General features: G+C 47.0%; 1 protein-coding gene across 3 annotated transcripts in view; it reads right to left on the reverse strand.

Moving 5' to 3' along the window:
* The window catches only part of LOC117072590 (general transcription factor II-I repeat domain-containing protein 2B), a 66,151-nt gene that overhangs the window by 21,523 nt on the left and 31,031 nt on the right, over positions 1 to 13,597 (reverse strand). For all 3 annotated transcript variants that reach the window (XM_033192913.1, XM_033192911.1, XM_033192912.1), the window contains 5 exons: positions 11,595 to 11,778; positions 11,399 to 11,427; positions 9,250 to 9,304; positions 8,837 to 8,880; positions 100 to 177 (listed from right to left, as the gene is read on the reverse strand). In XM_033192913.1, coding sequence (XP_033048804.1) covers positions 100 to 177; positions 8,837 to 8,880; positions 9,250 to 9,304; positions 11,399 to 11,427; positions 11,595 to 11,778 — 390 coding nt within the window. The remainder of the gene's footprint in view (positions 1 to 99; positions 178 to 8,836; positions 8,881 to 9,249; positions 9,305 to 11,398; positions 11,428 to 11,594; positions 11,779 to 13,597) is intronic.

Raw genomic sequence — 13,597 nt, forward strand, 5'->3', positions numbered from 1 at the left:
ACATACATGGGTGTTCGCCTGTTTTTCAGACAGGTAGTAATTAAAATCTTCCATCCCAAATAACTTTTGGGGAAGAAAATTATCATCAAACAGTATTACCTTGCATATTATAGTGATAGTAATTAGGATCTTCTGATTCTTTCTTGACTGCGACAGCTTCTGCTTTCAGTGAAATGCCTTAGAATGCAATGGAAATTATAAAATTGTATGTTAGGTTAAGCTTGCCAACAGAGAATATGACTAGCTAATGTAAGTTGATTAATACAGCAGTGTTACAATCAGCAAAATAATTTGTAGCTCACTCACTATGAACAAATTTGATCTCTTGATATAAAAATAGAAATACTATAAATATAAAATAATGTACATATAGAAAACATACATTTATGTATTTATGTATATTTATATAAAAATAACATCAATTGTAAAATCACTAGAAAAGGAAAGAAGGAAGGAGGGGACCGGGCATGGTGGCTCACAACTGCAATACCAGTACTTTGGGAGGCCGAGGCGGGCAGATCACTTGAGGTCAGGAGTTCGAGACCAGCCTGGCCACCATGGTAAAACCTGTCTCTACTAAAAATATAAAAATTAGCTGGGAGTGGTGGCAGACGCCTGTAGCCACAGCTACACGGGAGGCTGAGGCAGGAGAACTGCTTGAACCCAGGAGGTGGAGGTTGCAGTGAGCTGAGATAGAGCCACTGCACTCCAGCCTGGTTGACAAAGCGAGGCTCTGTCTCAAAAAAAAAAAAAAAAGGAGGATGGTGAAGGAAGGCATCATGAAGGTGGGAGACCTTAGTTCTGGTTCTAGTTCTAGTTTTGGGAGATTTTCCCCTTCATGGTGGCTGAATATCCACATGCATTTACATGAAATGCTGTGAAGATTATTCTGTCATGGAGCCTGAACTGACATGTATAATCTTTTTTTTTTTTTTTTTTTTTTTGAGACAGAATCTCACTCTGTTGCCCAGGCTGGAGCACAGTGGCATGATCTCAGCTCACTGCAACATCCACCTCCCAGGTTCAAGGGACCCTCCTGCCTCGGCCTCCCAAGTAGCTGAGACTACAGGCACGCGCCACCACACCTGGCTAATTTTTGCATTTTCAGTAAATGACGGGGTTTCACCATGTTGGCCAGGCTGGTCTTGAACTCCTGACCTCAGGTGATCCGCCCACCTTGGTCTCCCAAAGTGCGGGGATTACAGGCATGAGTCACCATGCCGGGCCAGGCACTTATAATCTTAAGTTACCCACTACAATGGAATGGATTTCAAAACCTGGAGAAGATACATCAGTAAAATCAAAGGCCTTTATCAGAGAAAGGTGTGGTTGGCTGCAAAAACAGGCTGAAGACCTCTCCCATCCCAGGATGTACATCCCTTTGCAATTTGACTCGCCCATGCTTCTTTTCTAGAAGTCTGTTTCTCTGCCATTTTGTTATATTTTTTGAGACAGAGTCTCGCTCTGTCACCCAGTGGAGTGCAGTGACGCAATCATGGCTCACCACAACCTGTCTCCTGGGCTCAAACGATCCTCCTGTCTCAGTCTCCCGAGTAGCTGGGACTACAGGCATGCATCACCATGCCTGCCTAATTTTTTATTTTTTGTAGAGTTGGAGTTTCACCATGTTGTCCAGGCTCATCTCAAACTCCTGGACTCAAGCAATTTGCCTGCCTTGGCCTCCCAAAGTGTTGGGATTACAGCTGTAAATCACGGCGCCAGGCCATTCTCTGCCCCTTAATCTGGCCCTGGCTGTGTGACTTGCTTTGGTCAATGGGACATCAGCAGATGGGATGCAAACAGGCTTGAGAAGAGTTTGATCATCTGTGCCTCCTGCTTCTAGAATCTCATCACCATGGGAGCCGGCCTGGGGTGCTTCCTATAGGGTATGAGGCCACGAGGAGAGAGATCCTGATGTCCCAGCCAAGGCCTCAGACACACAGCCATCCGGCCCTTGCTGAGCCAGTCCAGCCAACACACAGAAATGTAAGAGAGACTAAATATTCCATTCCATTCCATTCCATTCCAGCCATTCCATTGGAGTCCTTCCCCTTCCCCTTCCCCTTCCAGCCCAGGCTGGAGTGCAATGGCACGATCTCGGGTCACTGCAGCCTCCACCTCCCAGGTTCAAGTGATTCTCCTACCTCAGCCTCCCGAGTAGCTGGGACTACAGATGTGCACCACTATGCCTGGCTAATTTTTGTATGTTTAGTGCAGACAGGGTTTCATCATGTTGGCCAGGCTGGTCTCCAACTCCTGACCTCAGGTGATCCACCCACCTCGGCCTCCCAAAGTGCTGGGATTGCAGGCATGAGCTACCACACCCGGCCTCATTTCAGGGTACGTTTAAATACAGCAATAGATGATCCATACTAAAATATGCATGTAACTTAACCATGAATGTTTACTCGACCTTTTTTTTTTTTTTTTTAAGACGGGGTCTGGTTCCGTCGCCTAGGCTGGAGTGCAGTGGTGTGATCGTGGCTCACTGCAAGCTCTGCTTCCTGGGTTCATGCCATTCTCCTGTCTCAGCCTCCCGAGTAGCTGGGACTACCGGCACCTGCCACCACACCCTCCTAATTTTTTTGGTATTTTTAGTGGAGACTGGGTTTCACCATGTTAGCCAGGATGGTCTCGATCTCCTGACTTTGTGACCCACCCACCTCTGCCTCCCAAAGTGCTGGGATTATAGGCATGAGCCACTGCACCCAGCCAACCATTTTGTGTTATAATAGCAACACAAAAAAACTGTGGCACAGCTTGGGGTTCATTGTTTAGCATAATTTATAAGTTCTGAGGGGTCGTCTGAAAACCTTTAACAGCTCTGTTGTTATAAGGATAGTGAAGCCAAACATTTAAAAATCTGATTGTCAGCCGAGGACGGTGGCTCAGACCTGTAATCCCAGCACTTTGGGAGGCTAAGGTGGGCAGATCACTTAAACTCAAGAGTTCAAGACCAGCCTGAACAACAGGGTGAAACCTTGTCTCTATTAAAAATACAAAAACCAGCCAGGCATGGTGGCGGGTGCCTGTAATCCCAGCTACTCGGAAGGCTGAGGCAGGAGAATTGCTTGAACCCGGGAGGTGGAAGTTGCAGTGAGCTGAGATCTTACCACCGCACGCCAGTCTGGGCGACAGCGAGACTCCGTCTCAAGAAAAGAAAAAAATTGGCCTGGTGCGGTGGCTCATGTCTATAATCCTAGCACTTCGGGAGGCCAAGGCGGACAGATTGCCTAAGCTCAGGAGTTTGAGACCAGCCTGGGCAACAGGGTGAAACCCCGTTTCTACTAAAATACAAAAAATTAGCTGGGCGTGATGGCGTGCGCCTGATTCCAGCTACTCAGAAGGTTGATACAGGAGAATCACTTGAACCCAGGAGGCGGAGGTTGCAGTGAGCTGAGATGGTGCCACTGCACTCCAGCCTGGCAAGACTTAAAAAAAAAAAAAAAAAAAAAGACAAGAAAGACAGAAAGAAAGAGAAAGAAAGAAAGAGAAAAAGAAAGAGGGATGGAAGGAAGGAAAGAAAGCGGAAGAAAGAGGGAAGGAAGGAGGAAGGGAGGAAGGAAGGAAGGAGGAAGGGAGGAAGGAAGGAAGGAAAGAAGAAAGAAAGAAAGAAAGAAAGAGAAAGAAAGAAAGAAAGAAAGAAAGAAAGAAAGAAAAGAAAGAAAGAAAGAAAGAAAAACTTAAAACCAGGGAGATGTTTCTTCTATGCAGCAAATGCTATCACAAGAAATAAGGAGCAATTGAGGACCGGCTCGCAAGAGCCTGCCAGCAGCTGGTACCAATCCGTATCGCTTCATGAAGTCTACAGTAGGAAGTTTTGTGAATAAGGAAGCATATTTTTGTTAAAATGAAACCACATCTCCAACAAAGGCACGTAGGAACCACACATCTAGCCCAACAGCTGGTGAGGAAGGAAACTCGGCCCCTGGCGACACTGATTACTTCTCATTCTCACCCCTTTCATCTTCCCAGGTTCTTCCTCTTCTTCTTCTTCTTCTTCTTTTTCTTTTCTTTTAGAGACAGAGTCTTGCTCTGTCACCCAGGCTGGAGTGCAGTGGTGCCATCTTGGCTCACTGCAACCTTTGCCTCCTAGGTTCAAGCAACTGTCCTGCCTCAGCCTCCTGAGTAGCTGGGATTACAGGCGCCCACCACCACGCCTGGCTAATTTTTGTATTTTTAGTAGAGATGGTGTTTCACCATGGTGGCCAGGCTGGTCTCGAACTCCTGACTTTAGGTGATCCGCCCACCTTGGCCTCCCAAATTGCTGGGATTACAGGCATGAGCCACCGTGCCTGACCTCATCTTCCCAGTTTGTATGTGGAGCCTGTGGCTTGGGGTATTTTTAAAAATTCTCTGTGACCAGGTAAGACACAGGCAGAACATATCTGAGCTCTGAAAACATCCCAGGCTAAAATTGAGTGGGCAGGAGTTTGAGGCCTGTCAGGTCAGAAACAAGACTAAGATTCCACAGCTGACCTGTGCTCGCAGCTGAATTGTGCTGAGCTGAAATACTGTGCCTGCTTCTCTCCATTCAACTTGTCTTGGTTTGACTTAGAACCACTGCAGAGGAGAAGCATTCTCCTGCTTCAGCCTCCCAAAGTGCTGAGATTACAAGCGTGAACCTTTCCACTTTTAATGCTTTCAGGATTTTCCCATCCCTTGATTAAACATTTGGGTTTAAAGTTTTTTCGTTGTTGTTTCTTTTTGAGACATTGTTTTTTGTTCAGACTCTCATCTGAAGCTGGAGCTTCTGCTAAGCACCTGTTTGCATGGGGATGGAAGGGACATGAGCACCCACAGTTGTGGCGAAAAGATCCCTGGGTGTGACAAAGGAGGAGCTGGGCCAAGGAGACCCACCCACTGTGTCCCTGGACCTCCCAAGGAATCCCAGGAGCCTCGAAGCATAAACCACATCTTCACTGTCTTAGAGACGCTGCTGTCCTTACTTCATTTTACTCATGCTAAAGGCTCTATTTTTCCTTTTTCTAGATCTTTCTCTCTCTCTCTTCCATTCTTTCTTTCTCAGATGGATTTTCACTCTGTCGCCCAGGTTGGAGTGCAATGGCACAGTATCAGCTCACAGCAAACTCTGCCTCCCGGGTTCAAGCAATTCTCCTGTCTCAGCCTCCCAAGTAGCTGGGATTACAGGTGTGCACCACCACACCTGGCTAAATTTTGTATTTTTAGTAGAGAAGGGGTTTCACCATGTCGGCTAGGCTGGTCTCAAACTCCTGACCTCAGGTGATCTGCCTGCCTCCCAAAGTACTGGGATTACAGGCCTGAGCCATTGGACACAGCCAGATCTTTGTTTCTTAACATAGAATATTGTTTTTCTTTTGGATTATGATTATTATTTCTTGGAGCCAGGGTCTCGCTCTGTCACTCAGGCTGGAGTGCAGTGGTGCAGTCATGGCTCACTCCAGCCTTTATCTCCTGGGCCCAGGTGATCCTCCAACCTCAGCCTCCCAAGTAGCTGGGATTATAAGTGCACGCCACCATGTCTGGCTAATTTTTTATTTATAAATATTTTTTGTAGAGATAGGGTCTCGCTCTGTTGCCCAGGCTGGTCTCAAATTTCTGGGCTCAAGCGATCCTCCTGCTTCAGCCTCCCAAGTGCTGAGATTACAAGCGTGAACCTTTCCACTTTTAATGCTTTCAGGATTTTCCCATCCCTTGATTAAACATTGGGTTTAAAGTTTTTTCGTTGTTGTTTCTTTTTGAGACATTTTTTTTGTTCAGACTCTCATCTGAAGCTGGAGCTTCTGCTAAGCACCTGTTTGCATGGGGATGGAAGGGACATGAGCACCCACAGTTGTGGCGAAAAGATCCCTGGGTGTGACAAAGGAGGAGCTGGGCCAAGGAGACCCACCCACTGTGTCCCTGGACCTCCCAAGGAATCCCAGGAGCCTCGAAGCATAAACCACATCTTCACTGTCTTAGAGACGCTGCTGTCCTTACTTCATTTTACTCATGCTAAAGGCTCTATTTTTCCTTTTTCTAGATCTTTCTCTCTCTCTCTCTTCCATTCTTTCTTTCTCAGATGGATTTTCACTCTGTCGCCCAGGTTGGAGTGCAATGGCACAGTATCAGCTCACAGCAAACTCTGCCTCCGGGTTCAAGCAATTCTCCTGTCTCAGCCTCCCAAGTAGCTGGGATTACAGGTGTGCACCACCACACCTGGCTAAATTTTGTATTTTTAGTAGAGAAGGGGTTTCACCATGTCGGCTAGGCTGGTCTCAAACTCCTGACCTCAGGTGATCTGCCTGCCTCCCAAAGTACTGGGATTACAGGCCTGAGCCATTGGACACAGCCAGATCTTTGTTTCTTAACATAGAATATTGTTTTTCTTTTGGATTATGATTATTATTCTTGGAGCCAGGGTCTCGCTCTGTCACTCAGGCTGGAGTGCAGTGGTGCAGTCATGGCTCACTCCAGCCTTTATCTCCTGGGCCCAGGTGATCCTCCAACCTCAGCCTCCCAAGTAGCTGGGATTATAAGTGCACGCCACCATGTCTGGCTAATTTTTTATTTATAAATATTTTTTGTAGAGATAGGGTCTCGCTCTGTTGCCCAGGCTGGTCTCAAATTTCTGGGCTCAAGCGATCCTCCTGCTTCAGCCTCCCAAAGTGCTGAGATTACAAGTGTGAACCTTTCTACTTTTAATGCTTTCAGTATTTTCCCATCCCTTGATTAAACATTTGGGTTTAAATTATTTTTGTTGTTGTTGTTTCTTTTTGAGACAGAGTCTTGCTCTGCTGCCCAGGCTAGAGTGCAGTGGCATGATCTCGGCTCACTGCAACCTCCACCTCCTGGGTTCAAGCAATTCTCATGCCTCAGCCTCCTGAGTAGCTGGGATTACAGGCACCTGCCACCATGCCCAGCTAATTTTTTGTATTTTTAGTAGAGACAGGGTTTCACCATGTTGGCCAGGCTGGTCTCAAACTGACCAGGTCCTGACCTCAAGTGATCCGCCTACCTTGGCCTCCCAAAGTGCTGGGATTACAGGTGTGAGCCAGTGCACCTAGCCTAAATATATATATTTTTAATCTTAACCTGTTAACATGTTTCCTCTAATTAATGCTGGTTTTCTTTCATTGAGGAGGGAGGAGAAGCAAGAATGGGATCAACTACTCTCATCCACTGAAGAGGGATTTTTTTTCTAGCATATACTGTCATAGTAATGTACTTATACTGTAAAACATGTAGAAATGACAGAAAAGTCCAAAAAAGCAGTAAAGTATGTCCAAAAATGAAAACACTGCTCTATTTGTGAGTCAAGTAATAATTCCAATTTTATATTCAAAATGTTTTACTCATTTCAAATTCAGGTTCTAATTCAACTATAATTAAAATAATATTTTGTCCACAAATATGTGTATTTAACAACATCTTAGTCCCCAGTATTTACTGAATTAGAAAGTTCTCTCTCTCTTTTTTTTTTTTTTTTTTCCTTTTTTTCTTTTTGAGACAACGTCTCTCTCTGTCACCCAGGCTGGAGTGCAGTGGCACCATTACAGCTCACTGCAGCCTCAACCTCCTGGGCTTATGCGATCCTCCCACCTTAGCCTCCTGAGTAGCTGGGATCACAGGCATGTACCACCATTTTTTGCATTTTTTGCAGAGATGAAGTCTCGCCATGTTGCCCAGGCTGGTCTTGAACTCTGGTGTTCAAGCAATTCACCTGCCTCGGCCTCCCAAAGTGTTGGAGTTACAGTCATGAACCCCCGCACCCTGCCAAGACTCTGTTTTCTAGATATTTGAGTAAAATAATGGTTCTTCTGCAAATGAGGCTCCATTGAGGTTAATTCGTGCCCTGGCCTTTATTTATTTATTTATTTGATGAAACAAAAGAAAGGTGTCAAATGATAACCTGCTAGATACTTGTTTTTGTTTTTGTTTTTGTTTTTGTTTTTGTTTTTGAGGTGGAGTCTCGCTCTGTCGACTGGGCTGGAGTGCAGTGGCCGGATCTCAGCTCACTGCAAGCTCCGCCTCCCAGGTTAATGCCATTCTCCTGCCTCAGCCTCCCAAGTAGCTGGGACTACAGGCGCCCGCCACCTCGCCCAGTTAGTTTTTTTTGTATTTTTTAGCAGAGACGGGGTTTCACCGTGTTAGCCAGGATGGTCTCGATCTCCTGACCTCGTGATCCGCCCGTCTCGGCCTCACAAAGTGCTGGGATTACAGGCTTGAGCCACCGCGCCAGGCCGATACTTGTTTTTGTTTTTGAGACAGAATCTCACTCTGTAGCCCAAGCTGGAGTGCTGTGGCACCATCTTGGCTCACCGCAACCTCCACCGCCCAGGCTCAAGCGAGTCTCATGCCTCAGCCTCCCGTGTAGCTGGGACTACAGGTGCACACGACCATGCCCAGCTAATTTTTTGTATTTTAGTAGAGACAGGGTTTTACCATGTTGGCCAGGATGGTCTTGAACTCCTGAGCTCAGGTGATCTGCCTGCCTCAGCCTCCCAAAGTGCTGGGATTACAGGCGTGATCCACCATGCCCAGCCTTGTTTGTTTTTTTGAGACAGGGTCTTGCTCTGTCACCCACGCTGGAGTGCAGTGGCGCCAACTCAGGTCCCCGCAGCCTCAGCCTCCCGGGTCCAAGCAATTCTCTTGCCTCAGCCTCCCGGGTAGCTGGGATTACAGGCACGCACAGCCACGCCCAGCTACTTTTTGTATTTTTAGTAGAGACTGGGTTTCACCATGTTGGCCAGGCTGGTCTTGAACTCCTGACCTCAAGTGGTGCGCCTGCCTCGGCCTCCCAAAGTGCTGGGATTACAGGCGTGAGCTACCACGCTTGGCCGATTCTTGATTCTAAAAGCATCATGGTACCCACCAGAATCTTCCATGGGTTCAGTTTTCACACTGATGGGGCCGCAGCTGCAAGGAGAAGGGAACCCTGGTCAGGATGGGCAGGGTGAGGACCAGGCAGAGCCACCTGGACACGCTAAGCTCAAATGCCCTGGGTCTCCGTGGCACCAAATCCCCCTCCTCCCATCAACCAAATGCAACACTGCCTCCACTCTAACATTAACGTTCTTAATAAGTTGTTCCAAAATTAAACGTGTCTACTGAAAATAGTCTTCTAATTCCAAAGGTCTTTCTGGACAAAGAATAGGACAGAAAGTAAGGAAGAGAAGAAGCACACTAACCCTTTACACTGCACTTAAATGCTGTAAGGAGGCCTGTCATCCAAAAACGAACACTGTGCATAGTTGTGGATTTTAGTTTTTATGATTTATCTTTTACCTTTCATTTGATGATACTATGGATCTCTCAGCATCTGTTACCATCCCAGGGCCACCTGTGGAGGAATAAAAAGACATATACCAGCCCCTTTTAGCACCTTGGAAAATGACTAACATCCGAAGGCATAGAAATTGACAGCAAACACACAGAAAATGGAACTCCCAGATCGAAGCCATCGTGGAAAAGTCATTGAGAGAGAAACTGACTCAAAGCAGCTGCTGTGTTCCGGGGCCATTTGTGTGGGCAGGATGGGGATTACCGAGGAGTGTTTTGGGGCCAGAGCATGGGCATGGGGCCGAGCCTCAGCTCACCAGCTGGGCTGCCTCCAGCAACTCACTAAACCTCCCTCGGCCTCCACTTCCTTGTGAACATGGTGGTTGTGGGAGGATTCATGAATATATGAAAAATGACTACAACAGTGCCTGTACATTGTAAGCACTAAGTTACAGCTGCTATGACACGAGCTTCCCCTTGATCTGTGGTTTCGCTTTCCTCAGTTTGTTCCCCAAGGTCAACCAAGGTCTCCAAAGAGTAAACGGAAAATTCCAGAAATAAACAATTCAGAAGTTTGAAATCACACGTTGTTCTGAGCAGCGTGATGAAGTGTGGTGCCGTCCTGCCTGGATGTGACTCATCCCTTTGTCCTGCAATCCACGCTGTCTACACTACTTGCCCATTAGTCACTGAGTAGCTGGCTCTGTTATCAGACTGATGGTCCTGGGAAGGCTGGGGTGCTTGTGCTCAAGTTACCTTTATTTGACTTCATAATGGCCCCAAAGTGCAAGAGTAGTAATGAGGGCATATTGTTATAATTGTTCTATTTTATCTTTAGTTATTGCTGTTAATCTCCTACTGTGTTTGATTTATTGATTTACTGTGATGGATCTCGCTCTGTTGCCTGGGCTGGAGTGCAGTGGCATTATCTCGGCTCACTGCAAACTCTACTTCCTGGGTTTAAGCAATTCTCCCGCCTCAGCCTCCCGAGTAGCTGGGACTACAGGCACACACCACCACGAGTGGCTAATTTTTGTATTTTCAGTAGAGACAGGGTTTCACCATGTTGGCCAGGCTGGTCTCAAACTCCTGACCTCAGGTAATCCACCCACTTTGGCCTCCCAAAGTGCTGGGATTACAGGCATGAGCCACCACGCCCGGCCTGTGTTTGATTTATAAATTAAACTTTCTCATAGGTATGTATGGATAGGGGAAAACAGTATATGTAGGGTTCTGTACTACCCATGGGTCTGGGCATCCACTGGGGGTCTTGAAGCATATTCCCCTAGCATAAGAGGGGACCACTGTATTATTGTTTTTCTGTGATGGTGATACAAGTCAGTTGGGACAACAGTCCATGGCCACCTGCTACCCTGTCCCCTCACTTCTCCTTTAATGTGAGTTAGAGGATGACAGGAACTCACCATCGCTCCCGAAACAGACTTTACACTGTGTTTAGTCCCCGGCTAAGAAGAACTGGAGCATGTCATACACCCAGCAGGTGTCTTGTGAACTGTGCCACCCCCCGACCCCTGCCATCTCCTTACTCCACCTAGGCAGTCTCAGCAAGACATTCTCTTTTATTCTTATTTATTTATTTATTTTTGAGACAGTCTCATTTTCTCACCCAAGCTAGAGTGCACTGGCACAATCTCAGCTCACTGCAAACTCCACATCTCGGGTTCAAGCGATTCTCCTGCCTCAGCCTCCTGAGTAAGTGGGATAACAGGTACCCGCCACCACGCCTGGCTAACTTTGGTAATTTTAGTAGAGATGGGGCTTTACCATGTTGACCAGGCTGGTCTTGAACTCCTGAGCTCTAGTGATCTGCCCACCTCTGCCTCCCAAAGTGCTGGGATTACAGGTGTGAGTCACTGCGCCCAGCCAGTTTTTTTTTTTAATAGCTACAAATGTATTTTTCTTTTCTTTTCTTTTAAATTTATTTCTTCTAAAAAAAAAAAAGGGCGGGGGAGGAGGGAGATACATCTACAGAACGTGCAGGTTTGTTACCTAGGCACATGTGTGCCACAGTGGCTTGCTGCACCTATTGGCCCGTCCTCTAAGTTCCCTCCCCTCACCTGAATTCAAGTTTTAATGAAGAAGAAGTGGTTCAGCAGCTCAGAAGTGCTACCAAACCTGAGAAGCTGTCACTTACCCAGCTGACTCTCTGGTCCGAGGAAGGGTCTGCAAGAAAAGCAACACCGTTACCCAGCATGGACATATGAAAAAAGGATGACACATCTGAACAGTCAGCTCTGAATCGCAACAGGCGGAACGCACGAGTGAATTAAAATTACGCGATCAGTTTCATCTTTAAATGAACTGAGGGGTGGGGGTGCAGAGCGTGTCACCTATTTATGATGAATGAAATCCCTGCTTTGTTCTCCAAAATCCATTTCAGGGTTTCAAGGTTGTAATTCTCAGGGTGTTGAAAGGCAATGCCTTCCGGAAGCCCCTGCACTACCACAGCCGACTGGTCTCGCAGCATCTTCTCATAGGGAACAGGCACCATCACCGTCGTCCCTAAGGCTTTACCTACAAGAAGATGCAAGCGTCTTTAGATGGTGTGAACCTAATGTTCCACCAGTGGTTTTTTTAGTTTTTTTTTTTTTTTTTTTTTTTTTTTTTGTAGAGACGGAGTCTCACTCTGCCACCCAGGCTGGAGTGCAATGGTGAGATCTCGGCTCATCGCAACCTCCGCCTCCCAGATTCAAACAATTCTTCTGCCTCAGCCTCCTGAGTAGCTGGGACTACAGGCACACACTGCCACACCCAGCTAATTTCTTTTGTATTTTAGTAGAGATGGGGGTTTCACCATGTTGCCCCAGACTGGTCTCAAACTGCTGAGCTCAGACAATCCACCCACCTCAGCCTCCCAAAGTGTTAGGATTACAGGCGTAAGCCACCGAGCCCAGCCTAGTTTTTGTTGTTGTTGTTGTTGTTGTTTTAATTAAGAGACAGGGTTTCGACTGGGCTCACTGCAACCTCTGCCTCCTGAGTTCAAGCAATTCTCCTGCCTCTGCCTCCTGGCCTGCCACCGTGCCCGACTAATTTTTATATTTTTAGTAGAGAAGGAGTTTCACAGGCCGGGCGTGGTGGCTCAAGCCTGTAATCCCAGCACTTTGGGAGGCCGAGACGGGCGGATCGCGAGGTCAGGAGATCGAGACCATCCTGGCTAACACGGTGAAACCCCGTCTCTACTAAAAAATACAAAAAAAAACTAGCCGGGCGAGGTGGCGGGTGCCTGTAGTCCCAGCTACTGGGAGGCTGAGGCAGGAGAATGGCGTAAACCCGGGAGGCGGAGCTTGCAGTGAGCTGAGAACCGGCCACTGCACTCCAGCCTGGGCGACAGAGCGAGACTCCGTCTCAAAAAAAAAAAAAAGAGAAGGAGTTTCACTATGTTGGCCAGGCTGGTCTCGAACTCTTGATCTCAGATGATCCGCCCGCCCCAGCCTCCCAAGTAGCTGGTGTGAGTCACTAGGCCCGGCCTGTTATCTAGCTTTTTAAAACACTGCAAAGGATTTTTGAAAATTATTTTTATTTTATTTTGTAGAGACAGGATCTTACTATGCTGCTCAGTCTGGTCTCAATCTCCTGGGCTCAAATGATCCTCCCACCTTAGCCTCCTAAGTAGCTGGGATTATAGGCTCAAGCCACCATGCCCAGTGTGTGTGTGTATGTGTGTGTGTGTGTGTGTGTGTGTGTGTGTGTGTGTGTTTTAAATTCCCATCTTCATGCCTATGGAAAGACATGGGTAGGTGGAGCGACAACTGAGGGGTGAGGGAGGTGACTGAGCCAACATTGACTATCTTTAACAATACACTGGCCTTGATGTCAGGGCTCTCTAAAATGGGATCAAGGAAGAAAGACTGATCAATACAGAAGTTTCCACAGAGCAGAAGATCCAAGATCCACATCATCTTCTATAAGAACACTTAATCTGGTAATCAAGAACTGGTGGCCAGGCGTGGTGGCTCACACCTGTAATCCCAACAATTTGGGAGGCCAAGGCAGGAGGATCACCTGAGGTCATGAGTTCGAGACCAACCTGGCCAACATGGCGAAACCCTGTCTCTACTAAAAGTACAAAAATTAGCTGGGCGTGGTGGTGGGCACCTGTAATCCCAGCTACTCAGGAGGCTGGGGTGGGAGAATTGCTTGAACCCAGGAGGCAGAGTTTGCAGTGAGCTGAGATTGCATCATCGCACTTCAGCCTGGGTGACAGAGCAAAACTCCCTCTCAGAAAAAAAAATAAAACAGAAAAAAAACACCCATATGCTTATCCTTGGTTGATAAGTATATGGGTTTTGAAATGTTCAAAACACTGTAAGTAGTTGGCAATAAGATTGTCTGT

Source organism: Trachypithecus francoisi, unplaced genomic scaffold, assembly GCF_009764315.1.
Source record: "Trachypithecus francoisi isolate TF-2019V2 unplaced genomic scaffold, Tfra_2.0 Lachesis_group4, whole genome shotgun sequence".
In the NCBI taxonomy this organism is placed as follows: Eukaryota; Metazoa; Chordata; class Mammalia; order Primates; family Cercopithecidae; genus Trachypithecus; species Trachypithecus francoisi.